Genomic DNA, 19,969 nt, shown 5'->3' with positions numbered 1-19,969 from the left:
GAAATTATTTTAGTTTTTGCAATTTCAAAGTGATTTATCATCTAATCTTGGAATTAATCAGATTCTTGTTCATGTTAAATTGTAAGTTTTCCTCTTTTAACTTGCTTTAAAATAGTTTGGAACATCTTATTCTACTTTTGTAAAGTTCATGTTTTTGTCTTTTAATTTTCATACCAACCCTTTATTAATGAAAATAAAAACAGATCAGTTGCCCTCTGAAGACTTCGAATCAGAGTTGTTATTTTTCTCTGTCCTTACAGACAAACCACATATTTTTCACATGCGTGCAAAAACACAAAGTGAAAAATGTATTTTGACCATGGAAACATGTGGTTTTGGGAACATTTTCATGTTTAATGTATTAAAGCACATGGAGATTCCCATGTGAAAACTTTCCCCCATATCTTCCCCATGTAATCATACATGGGATCATATGTGTCTTAAGGTGCTTTCTTTCAAATGGCATAGATTATTGAAATATCAGACACTCAGACTAGCTGCTGATTGGCCACTTCTCACATTTCTGCTTAAATGCAGCACACAAGCGCACCCATACATGACCACACTCACACCCACACTGTCCCCCCCCGCCCCTGTTATCTCATTCTTCAGAGGTGAATTTGCTGTGGAATTTGAGTGGACTTTACATGCTGCTGCCTTCAGAGCAAACCATTGTACCCCCCCCCCATCCCCTGCCCCTCCCCTTGTTTCTCTCCATCTGAATTTAGCCCAGGGACCAGATCAGTGCGTATTTAATTAAAGCATGAGTAATGCACTAGGTTGCTAGATAATCCGTTTTAGTTCCGATATCCCCTCAGCTAATAATTATTACACGGTTTGTGTTTCCTCACAAGGGGTGTTCTGTCTGTATCCCTATCAGGTTTTTGATACCTTTAGCTCCATCTTGAGCTTGTTTTCCTGCAGCTGTTCCTCCCCGCCTCTCTCGCTGCCATCCCACCATCCTTCTCTCTCTCTCGCTGTTTAAATCCCTGCAGCACTGATGACATGCTGCGGTACGATGAACCTGTCGGGACTCTCAAGGATATCTATATTAGCTGATCATGCGGTGGAATGTAACCAAGTGTATTTACTCCAGTACTGTAGCCCACTATACTTTTTTTTTATTGCAGCTTTATACTTCTACTCCACATCTCAAAGGCAAATAGGCTTTTTACTTTTTACTCTTTGCTTTTCTCTGACAGCTCTAGTTACTTTTCAGATATGTTTTCATCCCATTCCTTTCAAGTAAAAACCATGTATCTTCACATTTGGTGATTTTGAATTTGAATATTTTTTACAAAATGAAGGATTAAACATTCCTTTATGTGTTGAGAATATTCTTCTATGTCTTAAAATGCACCATATAAAAACTCACATGGATTCGACTGAAAAATACATCGTCACAAAATTCACAACATGTATTTTTCTGAGCTTATTCTACTGACCCTGTTGACATTTTTAAGAGACACATGGTTCTTACACAACAGTGATACTCGCATACTTTTACTTAAGTACGTTTTTGAATGCAGGTCTTTTACTTCTAAGAGAGTATTTTCACAGTGAGTACTTTTACTTAAATAAAGGGCCTAAATGCTTGGTTTCTCCTTATAATTACCTTCAATTAACATACAGCAGCATGTAATGTATGTACAGAATGCTGCAAGCGGCACACATAAGATGCCTATTTGTTTAATATTTCATTTGAATTGCCCTCCTGCTACTCTCCTGTGAGGCTTGTGACTGTTTAAGCAAACACAAAATTGGATAAATGAATGATGACATTTCTGAAAGGATTACAGTGTGATGAATGACTGGCTTTGATATTTATTTAGTCTCAATGAGGTTCGATTACATCAACACCTAAAGGCCATTTGCATTCAATACATTTCCATCAGTGTGCCTTGATTTGATCAATACATCCTGTTGTTTCTCTATTCACTTTGATTAGTGATGATAGATGAGCTCTCCCGTAACTCAGAGCTCAGAGACAGGTATTTGAAAAGAGCACATTTGCCACACACTCACACACACACCATTAACATTTTCCTCTCCCTGTGTGTGAATGAACGCAGTGTTAAAATTCCTTCTCATAAAGTCTAATGTATAATTCAGAGCCGGGAGAGCATTTTTCATCCTACTACCTGCCTCCACTCGCTCACCATCACTACTCCCTCCTCCCAATTAAATACACCAAGAAGACAAGCTGGATGATTATGGAGAAACTCATTTCCAAATGGCATGGCTCAGTTGGTCTGGCGGTACAGCAGATGGGGATTGTAAGAGTAATGCTCGTTCATCCTGGCAAGCTAACCAGCACTCCTCCAGCAATTAAGAAGTTGTGAGCAGTCAAGTGAACTTGACAGTGTTGTTTAATATGAGTGTTGCAGCTAAAAGGAGAACAAGTGGAAAAATAATGACTTCAGGGTGTTATTACACCAAATGTGTTTCAGATAAAGGTAAATTGAAATCCAGCCTGTAACCCTAAATTTGAATGAATAATGTAAATTAAGTAATAGCATCCTAATCTACTTTTTCAGCCCCACTCTAGCCTGAAGGCAAAGCCCTTCATTTGTCCAATAAGGCTCTTATTTGCAGTGTCTGTAAGTCACAGCAGTAATTCTGCTGCATGTCAGAGCACGTGCTGAGGAAGTACACCTCTTGTATTTCAAATTAATTTGAACTCTGAGGGCTCACAAAATAATCCTGTACAGCTGTACAGGACGGATGGACGGATGGATGCACCGAAGGATCTAATTTAACATCAAGTAGACAAAAACAAAGTGGTCCTTAAGAAGCAAACATGTGGCGTGAAATGACCCGGAGGCTGATAAAGTCAGATGTGTATGTTGTTATATAGGAATACGCCAGTAAGTGGCAATGTTACTCTAAGTAGCCTGAACAAATTTGTAGTGCGCCTTGTATTACCGTAAATTTGTCATTCGTTTTAAAAGATTTGCAGGAAAGGGATTAATTTGGAAATAGATCTAGTAATTTCCAACATTATTGAATATTCTGTTTCACTCCGGGTCCATTATGACATGTGGTTCTGTTGATATTCACATAAAAATACTAAAACAAAACACACACACACAAAAAAAAAAAAATTTTCAAGTGGCGCTTCTACGTCATCGTTTACGGCCATTTGTCAAGACGAGTTCTCGCGATATTGGCAGCAAGCTGAGAGCCGGGGAGCAGAGCAGGAGACTTGACATGTCAACATAAGAGATAAATTATCACCGCACAGGTAACACTACACCGTCTATTGTGCCGTTATATAAACACCCAACAGTCTCTGCCTTGCTTGAGGATGAAGTGGTGGCGGAATAGTCAAACTACATAAACAAATGAACGGAAAGAAAGCTGGAGTGTCGTGACTTGTCCACCTAGCTTTGATGACAGCTACTCCACTTTTTACATGTGGGCTAATTAACCCGTTACTCGGCTCAGTGCTTCAGGGTGTGCCGTTTAAAGTGCAGGATAGCCTCTAAAATACTTTTTTTTTTTTTTTTTTTTTTTTTTTACTGATGTGAAAGAACGTGTAATTGCATCGAAAACGCCGGAGTGCAAGTTATTTCAAGGGCTGCAACGTTAGCACGGCTGAGTGGACTCTTGAAGCTATTCGTGTGTGACAGCTGTCAAGACTTGGAAAGTTGTGCTTAATTAACTACGATACTGTATTTGAGCTTAATGCCAAGCCACTATCTTTATACATTAATGTGGCCGCCGCAACATTCAAGACCTGCAGTAACTTCTTTAACTTTCTTCCTCCTCATCTTGACTTTCCTCTCCTGCTGTAAAACACCTCATGAAAGGCATGTAAAGGTGTTCTGCTGTGGATCAGCCTGACGGGTAACTCTACCTGCACCTACACCTCCTCCACCAGCATCCTCATCCTGCCGTCTCCATGACGACCCCTCCTCTTGTGTCGCCTTTCGGTGGGCAGCCTCCGCCGCAGCAGCAGCAGCAGCAGCAGCAGCAGCAGGCCCAGTCAGCACGGGATGTCAACACGGCCTCGCTGTGTCGCATCGGCCAGGAGTCGGTCCAAGACATTGTCCTCAGGACCATGGAGATCTTCCAGCTCCTCAGGAACATGCAGGTTTGTCTCTTTCTGCCCACATACCTGTCAAATGGTTACGTTTGCTCTTCACTTTGCTTTCTCTTACATCGTTCGCATGTTTCCCGCTGCCCTAATGCCTTAATAAGACATTTCATTCTCTTAAACTCAAGTCAACTTTACTTATATGGCACCTTTCAAACAAACATGCAGCCCAAAGGGCTTCACAGGGCGCTGCAACACAGACCCAAACATGAAAACAACATAAAAACAGACAAAAATATATAGCAACACTTAAAAGATTTCAGGAGGAAAACAAATAAAATGTTGAAAATCGATAAAAGTCAGAGAAAGGCAAACTCCCTACAGGTGTTTTTGTGAAAGTTCTTGGGACAACTAAGTGGCTAGATGTCGAGGATCATAGGGATCTGCGAGGTATACATTTAAAAAGCTTGTCAGAGAGATACTCTGGTGCCAGACCAGTCAGGGATTTAAAAACTAGTAAGATAATCATAAAATCAATTCTAAAACTGACCCATCAACCAAGGATTTAAAAATAGATGTTACGTGTGCTCTCCGTCTGGTCTTCGTCGGTAGTAAGGCTGCAGCTTTTTGAAGTATTTCTAAACATTTTCTTTAGGTAGACCAAACAAGAGAGCAGCACATAAATCAAGACTTAGACATTATAAAAGCATGCATTCGTTTTTCTAAGATGAGGATAACAACACAAGGCGTGTAAAAACTGCAGTATGGATACACTGTCATGGAACATAACTGTACAAAAGATCAAATATATATATTTTTTTATCTAATCATACAAGGCCAAATGATGAACATAAATTCAACAAAAACGTAAAAAATATGAAATAAATTGTAATAGAAGGTCTGACGTGACATCACAGATGACTATTATGCACATTTCAGTCAGGAAGGCAGTTCTTTAGAAAATGTCTTTTGATGCAGGATTTCAAAACAAGACTGTGCCAGCAGACTCGGTACTAAAGAGAAGCCGGCGAAAAAGCTTGATCAACTCTTGATTTTAATCTGGCACAGCTCAACGGCCCAACGCAGCACGTATCAGAAGCCCGCAGAGACAGCAGAGAGTTTAAAGTTTGTAAATGTAATCTGGCATGTATTTCAATTCTTGTGTAAAATTCGATCTGGATTCGATTCTGTAATAAACTGGCAGGAAGTACAAAGATGCCAAAATTGTTGCTGATGTAGGAAAAACGTTTGTCGTCAGTAGCCTGGCTCCAAATGGGCGTTTGCCACGTATTACATTTTGACATGTCAAAGTAGGACATGTAGGCAGGCAAAGAATAAATGTTAGCGTGAGGATATGATTTTTTTCCAGCATTGAATATTCCTGATTTAAATGACAGAAGTCTTTTTTGTGTTGTTAAAAGTTTAATTTACCGTCACAAACAACACCAAAGACCTTAGAAACACATATAAAGGAATAAATTACTAATAATGTATATGTTTTTCAGCACAAATGTAATATGACAAGAGTTGTCAACATGTTTATGATAAATCCAACACTAGCAAAGTCATTTTCTTTGTGTTTATTTGGCTTTGTTTATGTTGTCAGAACAAAGAGGGAGCTATTGAAGACACAAGGTTTTCCCTCTAGTCCTACATTTGGATCTGGTTGTATAAATTGTTTTTCTACACAAGTATGATTTTCTTCTGGCTCACACTGATATATCAGGCACAGTATTTTAGTTTACTGCAATCAACTGCCAGTGGATGGTTGTGGAATATCTTAAAAAAAAGAAAAAAGAAGAAGCTATTGGATTCCCTTTTATTTGATCATATATTATATGTGCATGTAGTTCGTTCTTCAGTTCACGTGTAGGTCAGCTTCGGCTGCGTCCTGAAGACGAGGTCAGCCGGAGTTTCCCGGATGTCTGCCTGATCCTCTGAGACGCTCCTCCTGCACTTTATTAAAATCCCAGCCAGAGATGGGCCAAGCAAGCATGCCTCAGCCACAGAATACGCACAAACAGCATTGTTGTGACTTGTTGTTTTAGATCACAGGCTGTCTTTATACTCATAAAAATTCTTCATGTATCTCCTCCCTCCCCTCTTCCTGTCTGTTTCTCTCTTTGCTTTGCTCGCCCTGCAGGCAGGCTTGTTTCAAACTACCGTATGTAGGATGTTTATAATCAAACAGTGCTGCCCCGGAGGCATGTCGATCTTCTCAATAAAAACATGTCTTGTTACTCTTTAACACCCATTGTACTTAAAAGCCGGTAATGCCGCCTCAGTATGAGAGCGGGAGAAAACATCCACAGTGCAGCAGTTGAAGCTGTTTATCTTTTGAAGCTGCTGAGTTTGTGTTTGGTAGTTTAAATGCTGATTATATCCTCTCATGAAGAGCAGTTACCATATTTTGCACAATCGCAAACATATTTGAGCGCAATTTTGAATGTGTCTATGCCGTTTGAACGCTGTCGCTCTCAAGCAGAAAGGAACCTATCGCTCTTTTATCTGTGTAACTAAAAGTCCATCTCCTGTGCATTAGCGGAAGGATTCTAATGGCCTATTACCAGTGAGGGAACAACAGCAGCTTTGTAGTGCTTTTTGGCAGTCAGTCGGGATCAATGCCGGTTGCTTTTTATTAGCACAAACAAAATTCCAGGGCTGTACTTTGCTTAACACAACGTTTCCCCCCCGTGGTTCTCCTCAGCTGCCTAATGGAGTCACTTACCACCCGACTACCCACCAGGACCGGCTGGGGAAACTCCAGGAGCACCTACGAATGCTCTCTGTGCTCTTCCGCAAGCTGCGCCTCGTCTACGACAAGTGCAACGAAAACTGCGCCGGGCTGGACTCCATACCGCCGGAGGTGAGACACGGCTACGCTGACCAATGTGCTGAGGGGAATTTGTTCCTATAGAGGAAATTTAAGGGGCAAGCACATGTGTGTAGACTTTAAGCGTGTCGACAGGGATGGACTCCGACAGCCGGGTCCGAGTTAAAAAAAAAAATGCAAATTTGTTCAACTTTTCAGCCAATGAATCTCTTAAAGAATCTTTGTCTTTGCTATTCTGCTCAGTGAGACGGACTGAACATGGCACACCATCTCAACTTAAAAGTCGGAATAACATTTCTTAAAGCTACAGTTTGAAACATTCCACCGACCAAGCCAGCTAACTTCCGGTTCAACTCTAATAAAATAATTCGATCGTGATCGGCCACATCTACCCACAGTTTTATAACTGCAAAAGTATCCACGGAGTATCTAAGAGCCTATGACGTACGCATGTGTCAGCAGTGTTTGTAATCACTGTCACTGACAGAAGGGGGGAAACAAAAGCTCCGCACTGCACGCTTATGTCAACAAAGTAACCGCCAAATGCAATATTTATTTTATTTAACTATATGTGGTTAAAGTTAGAACTTGTGGCATTTTTGCAGTTCGAGAGGGATGAGCTCCACTTTAGGCCACAGCTGGTGTTACAACGTATTCTATGACCCGCTAGATTGTGGGACCTGTCTTTGTCTTCAGATAACGTAAGGTGCATCGTTTAAGCAGAAAAACGTATGTAGTTTATATTTGCTGAATGATAACTTTGCTGTAACCTGCGCATTCAGTGCTGACACCCAGAGAGGAGAAAGGTCGGCTTTCCCCACGCAGCAAAAGACAAAACGAATCAGGAAAGCATTCATGAAAGTTACAGAGCAGCGACAACATGCGGTGGAAGCACAGCGCAGTCGGAGCTCTGTGGCTTTGGTGTAACATTGAGGGAAATAGTACTTTTTTGTTGTTGTTACTTTCCCAGCAAATAAACTAGCTCCAAAAGTCAATAAGGAATTTCCAACGATTGGATTTGACAAGATTTGAAGTAAAAAAAAAAAAAAAAAATAAAAAATGAAATGACAAATGTCAGTGACTCGTACTCACTGTATATAACAATGACACGCTAGTCATGTTGCAGAGGGTTTTGTCATGTGATGCATGTCAGCAGCAGTATCACACACTGAACACACGACGCACACAGAAGAAACACGGGTACAGTGGCTGCAATTTGTCTATTTGTGGAGCAAATATGATGTGTGTTGAGGCTGAAACTAGTTGCGGTGTCGTCGTACGTTGGTGCACGCGAGATGCTGCCGGTGTAATCGGGTCAAAATAAAGTACTGGGACCATATTTATGTTACATGAGCCTCACTCAGGAAGAATCAGAGGATGCTTGCAGCAGCTTCCTTGAAACACATAACGAGCTTTCAAGCTTCAGCACAAATCCACCGAGGAAGAAAATCACCCCTTGCTAGCAAGTGACAGTCATGTTGACCCTGAATGGGACACTCCTGGAGCTTCTGTACGGCGTAGCGCGCACAAGTTGGTTTGAAAATAGTTTTCAAGGAGGATGATGCTAAAAATAGATAATGTAAACTGAACACACACGTTCAATGGTTAAGCTGAGGGTGAAATCACATTTATTGCTTTTATTTATCAAGACATAGTGTAAAATATGTTGCTCCTTTAAGGCTTTATAATAATATGTTTTCATTGTTTTCTAATCATGATAGTGTCCATTGATTAATACAGTTTTAGTTGCTACACTGAGATGCTATCTTAACTCAAATGGAGTCATGCTTTAGTACATAAAAACACCTCCAACTGCAGTTATATTTTACAGGATGTTGTTGTAAGTGCTGAAGTGTTGGAGCTCCATTATTAATTTGACATGATTGATTGACCTTTCCAGATGCAAAACGTCATCTCAAGCTTTCTGTGCTTGTCAGGATTGCTTTTTTTCTTTCTCTTTTTCCAGCCACTCCCTCCTACAACCCAGCGTTTCACCCAAACCGCCTGCTAAATTAAGAAGCTGTTAGTTTAAAGGAAGTAGGCCATTGTTAGTGCCACCCCCCCCCCCCCCCTCCCACACACACACACACACACTTCCCCACAAAGCTGCACACACAAACGCACATCCTTACCCTGGGGGGCTGTTATCTCACCTGCTCCCTCTAGGTCTGTCTTTTCTCTGCTCGCAGCAGATTCATTGGCCGCTTCAGGTGAGTCTCCAGAGTCTCTTTACTGCTGGTTACGGTCACCATTCGCCTTCAGGAACAACAAAACTTCAGCTTAGCCTCTCTCTCCTTCCCCGCCTGCTGCCATAAGTACACAGGACGTGTGCACCGCTGTGCCCCGCGCACAAATGTTTCTACAGCATAGACATGCAAGCGCTGCAGTGTAGCATTGCTAAAGGCATGTTTTCAACACACGTGCACTTACACTCACACGGACACACACACACACACACACACACACACTGTGCGAGGCACCATGCAGGGCTGCAGCGAGGCTATCCACCACTGTTTGATTGGATTTATGACTGCGGCAGTCCCTTCCCAATTTCTACAGATTGGCTTGGAGCTAATCTCTCTCACCAGACTCCTACTGAGGATAAAGGAGGATGTGGGAGGAGACCAGTCTTAAATTGGAACTAATTTGTGATGGCTGCCACCGTGTACATTTTCTACATTGAATAATACAGTTGCTCAGAACGATCTATCTACTGGCTTTTTAAAGCGACTCTCATCTACGGATCCGCCTCTAAATCAAAATCTATGATGGGCTTTCTTTGACGTTTTCCTTTGCTGTTACTGCGCAAACCTTCATTGAGTCACGACAACGTCTCCCCCCCTTGCTTTCCACCTTGTTTAAATGTTTATTCCTTTTCCCTCGAGGCTGAGACCCAGTCCGGTGCTGACCAGCCAATAGCTCAGCTCTCCATGTTTGTCTGGGGCTGAGGGGTTGTTGATTTTGGCCCCAGCATTCATGCCATTTATCATCCTGGAGAATTCAGGTGCCTGCCTGACAGCTGCTCACTATTGGCTGCCCCGAAACAGGAAGTGGAATCAATGACTCGGGCAGTATGACCTCATTGCAGCCTAATTAGCAACAGATCCGTTTAATGAACAGCTGGAACCAAATGCACACGTCAGCGCTTTCCCCTTTTTTCTTTCCAGCTGTTGTTCGTTGCAGCTTTTTCCTCCCTCCTCTCATACTCGGACACACTCTCTCCCTATTTACGTATTCATTTTCTCTCGCTCTGTTTCCACCTTTCATCCACTTTTTCTCTTGTAGCTGCTCGATATGAGCTCCCTCTCCATTTCCTTTTTTCTCTCCGTCAGTCTATTTGTTCACATTGGCTTTGTTTCACTCTCTTACCTCTGCTCCCTTTTCTCTCTCGTCCAAGTTTTCCTCCCCACTTGTCATTTCCTGCAGTGAACGGCCGTGCCATTTCATTTCCCTCTCACCCTGCTATTTTCTTATTATTTTTGCTATTTTTTCGCCTTGTCTCTTTCCACTCTTTTCCTTTGGTCTCAGCGAGGCAACCTGGAGAACTTCATTAGCCCATTCTTCTCTGTCGGGAAGGAAACCACATCCATCCTTCTGTGGAAGAAGCAGGGGTTATGACTCACACAGGCACACTCTCTCTCTCTCACACACACACACACACACACACACACACACACACACACACACACACACACACACACACACACACACACACACACACACACACACACACGCACACACGCACACGCACACACACAATACACTCGCCATCCATCTTTCCCACCCTACTCAGCACATTTCATTTTCCCTCCACAAGCTGCCAAAATCAGCCCACTGCCTTTAGAATTCAATATGTCATTGGCTTTGGCCTGAAATTATCTAATGAAAAAACCTTTCATCTTTTCCTACTTAAAAGTTTTTTCTGAGTTAGAGGCCAGCTCATAGTTTGTCTGGTATAATACCCTGCACATGTCCTTGCTGTCTTTTGTTTCTCCAAGAGTCAGAGTTTACAGTTTGGCGTGGAGCTCGGCCTGGAAACCGACACAAGCAGTGAAACTTTTCCAGATTATTACGCCTCTCTGACACTCTTTCTTTCCCCTCTCTCGGTCTCTTTGTGACTTTATTGATCGTTCTTTCTCTACCTTTCTTCTGTGCTTTCATTCTTTTTCCCCGCATGTCTCCCTGTCCTCTTTAGCCATGGTTTTCCCTGACTATGTGACTTCTTGCCCACTGTCTTGTTGTCATCTCTCTCTTCATCAGTTTATTGCCTGTCTTTATTTGAGTATTTTTCTTCCTCACTCTGCGTTAGTCTTCGACATTTGGCTCCAGCTCTGCTCATACAGTCGTCAGTCATTGATTCCAGACGAGTCAGACAACTTAAGTTATTGTCTAATGTCTGCAGGCTCTCTGCTCCAGCTGCACAACCTCAGGCCAAACACCGTAGTTTATCATAATATTCACTTTGTGCAATTTAGATTAGAAACATGCCAAAAAAAAATCATTGGAGCAAGGTGTGTTTACCCACCCACTGTATGGCCCTTTTCATTGGCTTCTAAGTTGTTTAGAGACTCTCCCACCTAATCTGTGTTTGTGATCTTGTCTGGTTTTTGTTTTGGAGAGGAAAAACAATGTTGTTTTTTTGGAGATGTTAGTTGTTTTTGTTGCAGCAGGAATTTCTTTCCTCCAGTATCACAAACTGCTGCAGTTTTCTTTTGAGAACATCAAACTAGATTTGACTATTTATACACTGTGTGTGCTTTACAGTGTAGTTATTTGCAGAATTCAATGCAGTGCGGAAGCTCTGCAAAGACCATCTCGTATAACATCAATCACACATCCTCAGTATACGTCCTTTGCGTCGGTTATACGAGGAACAGTGTGTTCTCGAGACATTCGTAGATTGCTTGAGGTGTGACTGCAGCACGCCTCCTGGTGACCCCCTTACCCCCCCCCCCACCCACCCCGCCCTGAGGTGACCACTAGGGGGCAGTGCGACGCAAAGCAGCAGGCAGTGACCCTGTCGGCTCTCAGGAGCGCTGCCTCGCCTGGAGGCTCTTGCACGTCAGCCTCACTGTAGTGTCAAGCAGACAAGGTCAAGCACACAGAGCGTTTAAAAATGAATTAATCTCCCACTCGCATTCGCTCCCTCTCACTCTCATCTCTCTTTGCGTCGAGGAGAGGCGAGTCAGACTCGGCTTGTGTTCGAGAGTTTACACAGAATCCCCATTTTCACCACTTCGTGGGAACGAGAGCAGAAGACAGCACAGAGCTATCTTGCGTATAGCTTTGCGGGCATAACTTGAGATTTTCCATACACGTGTGAATGTGGCCTGTAACTGCACACACAGTGGGCATACAGGAAAATATGCAGCACAGTGCTTTGATATGTTTTGACTGAACCAGAGGAGGGAGGAACAAGAGAAAAAGCCAGGGAGTTTTATTCCAGACGAGAACTAGTTGACAACTGGGCCTGCCAACATTATTACATAACAACCTGATTGCACTTATTTGAGAAGACTGCAGTTACTTTCCATAGACTTGTTTTTATTCATCTGTATAAAAACAGCTGGATGAAACAGACACATTTCATATTTCCATCACTTTTTCCATGTTGTTTTCCCCTGTTTGAGGTTTGACTGATGCTCTTTTAATGATGTCATCTTTTTGCACCCCCCTTCTTCTGCTGTGGTTTAATGGCGCATGACTGGAGAAATAGCGCCACCATGGAACAGTGTTTTCTTCTAAATTATTGATACCTGTCATTGTCAGTAATTTCTGTATATTTCAGTAATAGGTTTTTATAATGAAGTTGTTGTTTATGTCATATCTGCTTTGTGCAGTTTTCATTCACAAAGCCTAAGGAGCAAACAGAAATTTGTACTCCTTTTTTAATATTTGATGCCAATAAATATCTCTACTCATTGATTAGGGCTCGGACTCTAATTGTGGCATAAAATCAAAAGAAAAAGACAATTACATCGTTTATTGCAATTATTTGGATAACAAGTAATCGTCAACTAAAACTTCACGGTCGTGACAGCCCTATTAACAACCACTCTTAAAACACGTGTGATTGCAGATGGCGTGTTACATTCACTGTGTAGATTTGACTGCAACTAATTTGAATGAGTCAGCACTTTGGAAGGTATCCTCTTTACAGCTGTTTGATTTTTGTTTGCTGTCTCTTCCAGCAACTGATACCCTTCGTGGAGGATGAAGGCTCCAAACACGAGGACCGCTCAGGTGGACAGAGCCGCCCTGCCAGCGAAGAGAGGAGAGAAATCCTGGAGGTCAACAAGGTATTGTGTTCTCTTTCTCAATAACACAACACTGTTCGGGTTACAGGTGTCCAGTGGTAACAACATGAGGAGGAGGAGGAGGGGGCTGATGAAGAAAAATAGGAAAAGGGAAGTTGATGTTACTGCAGTTAAAGGTTCAGTAATTTTACTCAACATTATTAACCTGAAGTTTTAATTGCCGACTGCCTTTTATTTGAGTAGCATCCATTCACGGTTGTAAATAAGGTTTTTACAAAACAAAATTATGTGGCTATGCTAAGTAAACTTTATTATCTGCTGATAAAATGTGTGTTTAAAGGAGGGCATGATGCTTCTGGGAAATGCTATTAACCACTAATGTGTTTCAAAACATTTTTCATTTCGTTGAGTATTTAAAGTATTCTGAGCCATCATTTAATTTTGTCCGAGAGAGAGAGAGAGAGAGAGAGAGAGAGAGAGAGAGAGAGAGAGAGAGCGCACCTTGTCAGTAGTCTGTATTTGTAGGAGCACTTTGACAAATGTTCGAACACGAAGACATTTTTCCAGCTTGCAATTTTTCCATCACCCCATCCGTCTATGGCAGTGATGACTCAGTCGGGATGGACCCACCTGATACATTAAAACTGCTATCGGTGCTGATATTGACCTGATGAAGCAGAACAGATAGAAGTTTAACTTCTTCTCCGTCAGTTTGTTATCTCCATCAGTTACAGCTGATCGGACTCAGTGTGCAACTTTTTAATACCACAGCGGTCTCTGTCCTCGTGTCACCCTGCATACAAATTGTTGAATTTTATTCCAATGCAACGTTGTTTATAGATTTTCATTTAGAATTGTAAAAAAGTTCATTCCTGTCAGGTGGTCAATAGGTGTTGTCTATTGGGAGAAAGTTGTTGATAGTACCTGCTGCTGTTGGTATCACCTCGGTTGAAGATTCCAAATGAGCTGAGCTGATACTAAAAGGAGATGTAAAAACACTGCAGACCGCTGATTGGTCAGAGTGAATAATCACATTCCCCGCCTTGCACAGCACGAGACGTGGTTGCTGACTAAAGGATAAAGCCAGCGTCTGTGTCATGATGAAGACGATGTTGCAGAGGTTTCATGCGTTGTTGCTATTGTAACGACCCTGTATTGATGGGGGAGGTTACCATTAGTGGAAAACAAAATCCAGAAAATGCCAAAAGTGAGTAGGGTCGAGTAGAGCCGGTGCCGGCCGTGGAAAAGGTGCTTTAGATGCTTGAGACGGTGCTCAGGCTTCCTGGGAAACAAGGGCACGTATGGGAGTTATTATGGAACCATGGCGTGCTGAAGCAGCTTTAAATCTTGTTAGTCACTTCTCGGTCTTCTTAGGTCGGAAAAGTCATGGTTTGGTTTCCTCAGGATTGCCTCCCTGATTCATGCTGACGATGTTGTCCCTTTGGTTTCATTAGACCATGATCTGCAGGGCGGTGTTTTTCAGCACGGTGTGAATCAGCTTAAATAAGTGGCACCACCTCAAAATCGGAGCTCATGGTATTTTACAATAAAACCGTGAACTGTCCCTGTCAGGTTGGACCTGAGCTGCTGCCCCAGTTGAGGGATTTCATGCATCTCTATGTCTTATTCAAGGGTGAGGGTCAGGCAAAGTGTAACATTGGTACCCAGACTGGTGTGATGCCTCATTGAGAGGGGGGGGGGGGCTTTTTATTTATGGCCATGAACTTTGGATAGCTAAGCTAATTTTAACAATTTTCCACTAATGAACCCAAATTATAAACTGTTAAATTATAACGGACTTCTGTTGCAAATATGCACAAAAAGACTCCAACAGTAGTGTAAGTGAGCTAATCAGATACCTCTGTAGTATATAAATATATTTCAAATAAAGAAAGATGAGCTGACCATCGGCTACAAAGAGCCGAGTCGTGCAAAATAGCAGCTGGTGGCGTTTTAAATATTAACAGCAAGAAAGAAGAGATGACTCGATTTCTTTTTTCCTCCCATGTTTTGTGAGTAAGGTATTCACTTTTGGAGCGGTTTCAACTGTCACACATCAAACACACCTAAGAGCTTTTTGAAATTTATTTACTGTCAGATAAGTTTTTGCTCTGCTCTGATAAAGAGGCTGTTTTATAACCCTCTGAAGTGCAGAGCCGAGAGCTTTTCTTCAGACTGATGCGCCGTGTCAGTCAAGTCTGAAATGTTGAAGACAGATTTGCTCCTGAGTCATGGCAGTCGAATGCTACAGAGGAACTTGGTACATTTGAGCATGGAGGAGCATAGAAAGACGGCCTCTGACACATTAATTAAACAAACCTAACAATAGAATATATATGAAAAAAATAGTTATTTTGGATGAGGCCATGAAAGACTAATCTCTATTTTAGTATAATGCTTAATTTTTGTTGTTGTTGCTTTTTAAGGATTTTTAAGGGATTTCTGCCTTTATTCGATAGGTGCAGTGGATTTAAAGGAATCTTGAGGATTATTAGGACCCTATTTAAATTGCACAAGCGCAATGACAAGTGCAAAGAGGACTATGTGGGCGTCGCCATGCACAGCTGCTAATGTAGCTACAGCAGCTCAGCATGTAAAAGGCCGGGACGATGTTCGATATATACTAGTAGGTGTGATGGTTAATACATTCACTCTCAGCCAGTCACATCATTGGTTTCATGGCTCTGAAACAGCTGTTCCAGTCACGGTGATGCATGACACGAACAGTTAGACAAATGGAAACAGACTCGGAGCAGCACGTTCTGAACCCCTCAGATCTGCAGCCAGAGACAGATGGCGCGGCTTTTTATCTCGCGTGTACAATGAGGATGCAAAATGTCGGTGAAGATAAGGGATATTTTTTCTTTTTTTTTAGTTTTCTTTCCACTGTATCTCATGTTATGAACATCATGCTGTAAGTAGCGTTTGCACTTTAATGCATTTTAAGAATAAAATGTAAAATGCCACTGTCACTAAGTAGAAAGTTGGGAAGGAGGCGGTGACACGTAGGATTGATGAGCTGCTTTTAATCCGGCTTCTCATACGTAAACCGCAGAATGCACTCACAAGGGACCCGTCTGATGTGTGTAGTATTGATTGGGAGTACTTTTAGCAGCCTGGTGTCATTCGCTCAGGAGTTAATAAAGGTAAATACCAGTGGACAGTCGCCTGTAATTGCACTGCGCTCTTGTGCGGCACTTCTCAAATCAGAGGGGATTTGAAAAACTGGAGGAGAGGCTCAGCTGTGGACATCAAGTACTGTGGAAATCACTGATACTGGTATAGATTTACCGAAACACAATAAACATTCATTTTTATGCCAGTTTAAACACCTGCTCTCTTGGGAGGGATTAATTAACGTAGTTTGTTTATATGTTAATTATTATTAAGCATTTTCCCGTTCTTGCTCTTTTTGTTTGGAATTCGCTATTGATGAACTAATCAGCTGAGCAGCTGAGTGATGTTACACCAGAAACAGATGTGCTTTGAGTTTATTCTCAGCGTGAAATGTTTGTGACGGAGTATGGCGGCCGTTTTAAGGGGAAAAAAAAATGAGAGGAGGAATTTTTGGTTTGTTTTGGAGGTGGAAATGTCAAGAATAAAGTTAAACTCTTCGTATTGGTGCCAGGCAGACAGCATTTGGACTTTATTCTTGAATTGTTATTCTTGAAATGCAAATGTTTTTTCTTTAATGTGCTCCCAAAATGCCGTCGTAAATTTTTGAGACATTTCCCACTAAAATAAAGACAAAAGTGTTTATCACTGCCTTATTTGAATGAACCTCGCTCCTGTTTGCACCTCTCCTCCAACCTACTCATTGCGTTCTGTGCTCGGTACTAAAATACCGCACAGATGCATGAAGGGCATTTCAAGGTCAGGAAATTACTAAACAGCTGAAGTGCTGCTTGTGCTGGTTGTGTCGCCTCCACAAACACAGGACCCAAATGAATTTACGAAAGGAGTCCAAACTTTGGTATGGGAATTCATTTGAAATGTTCCAACGAGTAGAAACAAGACAGAGCAAGACAAATCACTCCTGTTTTCTGGAGGTAAAGATAGGATAAATGACTTGTTGTTTTGCATTGAAAACAAAATGCAGGAACGTTTGTCACAGTGCTGCGCAGCGTTGCTGAATTGGCCACTCGGACTGTGACTCAGTGCTCTGTGAACACTGACGAACCCTGCCTCTTGATGTTTTGGTATTTGTCATCGTAGATTATTTTTGAATCCAGGATTAGCTTTAATCTCTCCCTGGGAAACAGGCCCATCAAGATGACATTAAACCGCTAGGTGCAAATATCGGCTTTGGGTCAATGAAACCTAGATCCTGCGTAAATGCAGGTGAAGTAAACAGCCAGCAGCTACACATTATACTTCCCAGCAGCAACTATATCTCACTTGAGTACAGTAATTACGAAGAGTGGAGCCTGGCAGAGATTCAGGTGAAACACATCGTGCATTATTTAGGAGAAACTTGTTACTTTTTCTCGTCTGCCCTGGATTTTGTGTTTGTTTGTATATACATCGAGTGAGAGTAAGAGAAAGAGCTTTTGTTCTTTCTTCAGAGAGACAAGATTGTGTTTACTCGCGCACATGCTTTCAGTGTGTGCACGTTTGGCTGAAGCCCATCTCTGTTTCTTCTCTTTGTGTGTGCATTGTGCCGGCTCTGTACACATTGTGCATGCCAAGCCGTCTGAGTGCGCGGCAATGATAATGGTCCAAGGTCAGAAGTGTCAGCGGCAGAGATGAGAATTGGTTATTTTTAAGAGCTCAGTACAGCTCCCCTGGCTGCTTTTAAATGTTAACACTACAGTGAAACATTGCAGTGAACCCTGCACTCAGCTGCACTCAGCCCCATCCAAAACAAACGGCATCTCCTTTTCACACAAAGCTGCCACACCTGCAAAGAAAGCAGTAAAAGCCTGCTGATGCTGGGGTGGATAAATAACCAAGTGTTTACTCCAATTCCTGCAACACTGGACTGAAATACTGAAATTTGTTTCCAGCATTTCCGCGAAAAACAAAAATGAAAGTATTGCATCTTTTCTCTCCCGAGTTTTAGTGACAGTTCATAAAATACTGGAGTTGAAACAGAGTGTAATTTTGTGCTATTAGAGACCTTTGTATCAAAGTGATAAATAACCTTGTTTGTGATGTGACCTTCCGCCTATGCAAAGCATTAGCATGCAAATTGATTTCTGTCAAATGATCCAAGTATATAGTGATTGAGAAGACAGACTACTATAATATGCTCAGGGCAAGCTCTTCTCACACTCTGCAATCCTGAAGCACATAGCAAGACCTTATAATGTAATATAAATAAAAACAACTCATTATACTGTACAATCTATACAGCATATATAACTTCAACAATGTGAAATATATCATACACTGAAAGCATGAATATAAAGGACGTGCTGGTATTGATTTTTAGCCACATCTCATTTGTCTTGCATAAAATCTTTTCTTTAACTAGTCTGCCTCCATGAATGACCTTTATTCGCTGAGGGGACTTACTGAACTCACAATATCTATTCTTTGTTCCCTCAAAGGTGTCTCATGGAGTTTTGTGGTAAACAAAAACTTTGCTTACTTTAAGAATTTCACACCAAGACATATAATGAGCAACCTTAAAGCCTAAAAGACGTGTTGAGTGCATTTCTCTTTGTCCCTATACATTTGCAAAGCTGATTATCTAAATAGTTTGAAACTTGCATCGTTTACATGCACGTTTATTAGCCTGTGGTCTTTCACCTCTGCATTTGTTGGTGCATCGTTGCATTCTTTTGGCACACTGTAACAACACACGTGGATCCGTTGAATAATGCGAAACTACCGTCGCGAATGTGTAGTAACATCACCTGCATGTAGGACAGACGGAAGGAACTAAACAGGGACGTACACGTAGTGCTGCGTGGTCAGAAAATAACATGGCCAAAATGGTTTCCTTTAATCCTTATAAAGACATCACATAAATGTCATATTTCAGTCAATACTTCCACGTCGTCGTCCACTTTTTGAGCTTTGATTGGCTTTAATGACGTCATCTCATCGCGCTCTCTTTCTCTGTTCTGGTTTAATGGCACATGAGTGGAGAATCAGAACCACCGACTGTTTAGGCGAAGGTGCTCAACTTCGACATTTACGTCATGGATTCAGTTACGATGCGAAACACCACAGATAATAAATGGCTGCTTTATGTGTACTAAACTAAACTAAGGCTTGGGTGGCAGAAATTGAACCAAAAGAGACATCACCTAAAATTGCTTTGTCGTGACAGCCCTAACTAAGAACCTGCAAACGCCCAAGAATTATATGAACTTTAAAAAGTCTGAAAAAATGTATACAACAAACAGCGTGTTCTCTGTATGTCTTATGGGATGGTAATAAAGATATGTTATTTCTCATCTTTGCTGGAACATATTTCCAGCCATGTAAACAGCTGTCTCGTTCCCATCGCAGACAAATAGGGCTCGATGTAACTCCGGGATTGTCACACCACTGACGTCTAGTTATCATGTTTATCCACCGTCAGCAGCTCTTAGCAGCTCGGACTTTTCACATCAAAACGTTAGCTTGCGGTTTGTTCAGCAGTCAATTCTGCTGTCTGTTCTGCGTCCTTTCATTAAAGATAAACGCATGGAGTTTAGTTTCTATTTTTTGTGTGTACTTTTTTATGCAACTCATGAAAAGTTTATTGGCTTTTCGAGTTTTCTCGTTGAGGCAATTGACTCACATGATCTGTGTTTATGTTGTTTTCCCCAGAGGCTAAAACTTGAACTTATTAGGGACACACAGTTCCAATCTGGCTCTTGGATTTCCAGTGTATGTCTCATGTGT

At 41.7% G+C, this 19,969-nt stretch overlaps 1 protein-coding gene across 1 annotated transcript in view; it reads left to right on the top strand.

The window, feature by feature from the left end:
* Positions 1-3,176: 3,176 nt before the first annotated feature.
* The window catches only part of med30 (mediator complex subunit 30), a 43,492-nt gene continuing 26,699 nt past the window's right edge, over positions 3,177-19,969 (top strand). The window contains exons 1-4 of the mRNA XM_069692453.1: positions 3,177-3,244; positions 3,813-4,096; positions 6,747-6,905; positions 13,064-13,171. Coding sequence (XP_069548554.1) covers positions 3,905-4,096; positions 6,747-6,905; positions 13,064-13,171 — 459 coding nt within the window. The 5' untranslated portion in view covers positions 3,177-3,244; positions 3,813-3,904. The remainder of the gene's footprint in view (positions 3,245-3,812; positions 4,097-6,746; positions 6,906-13,063; positions 13,172-19,969) is intronic.

This window comes from Brachyistius frenatus, unplaced genomic scaffold (assembly GCF_029030835.1).
Source record: "Brachyistius frenatus isolate BFR_SWC_R1_liver_20210118 unplaced genomic scaffold, ASM2903083v1 Contig_2, whole genome shotgun sequence".
Classification (NCBI taxonomy): Eukaryota; Metazoa; Chordata; class Actinopteri; family Embiotocidae; genus Brachyistius; species Brachyistius frenatus.
The sequence above is the reverse complement of the archived record's forward strand: the minus strand, read 5'-3'. Positions and strand labels throughout refer to the sequence as shown.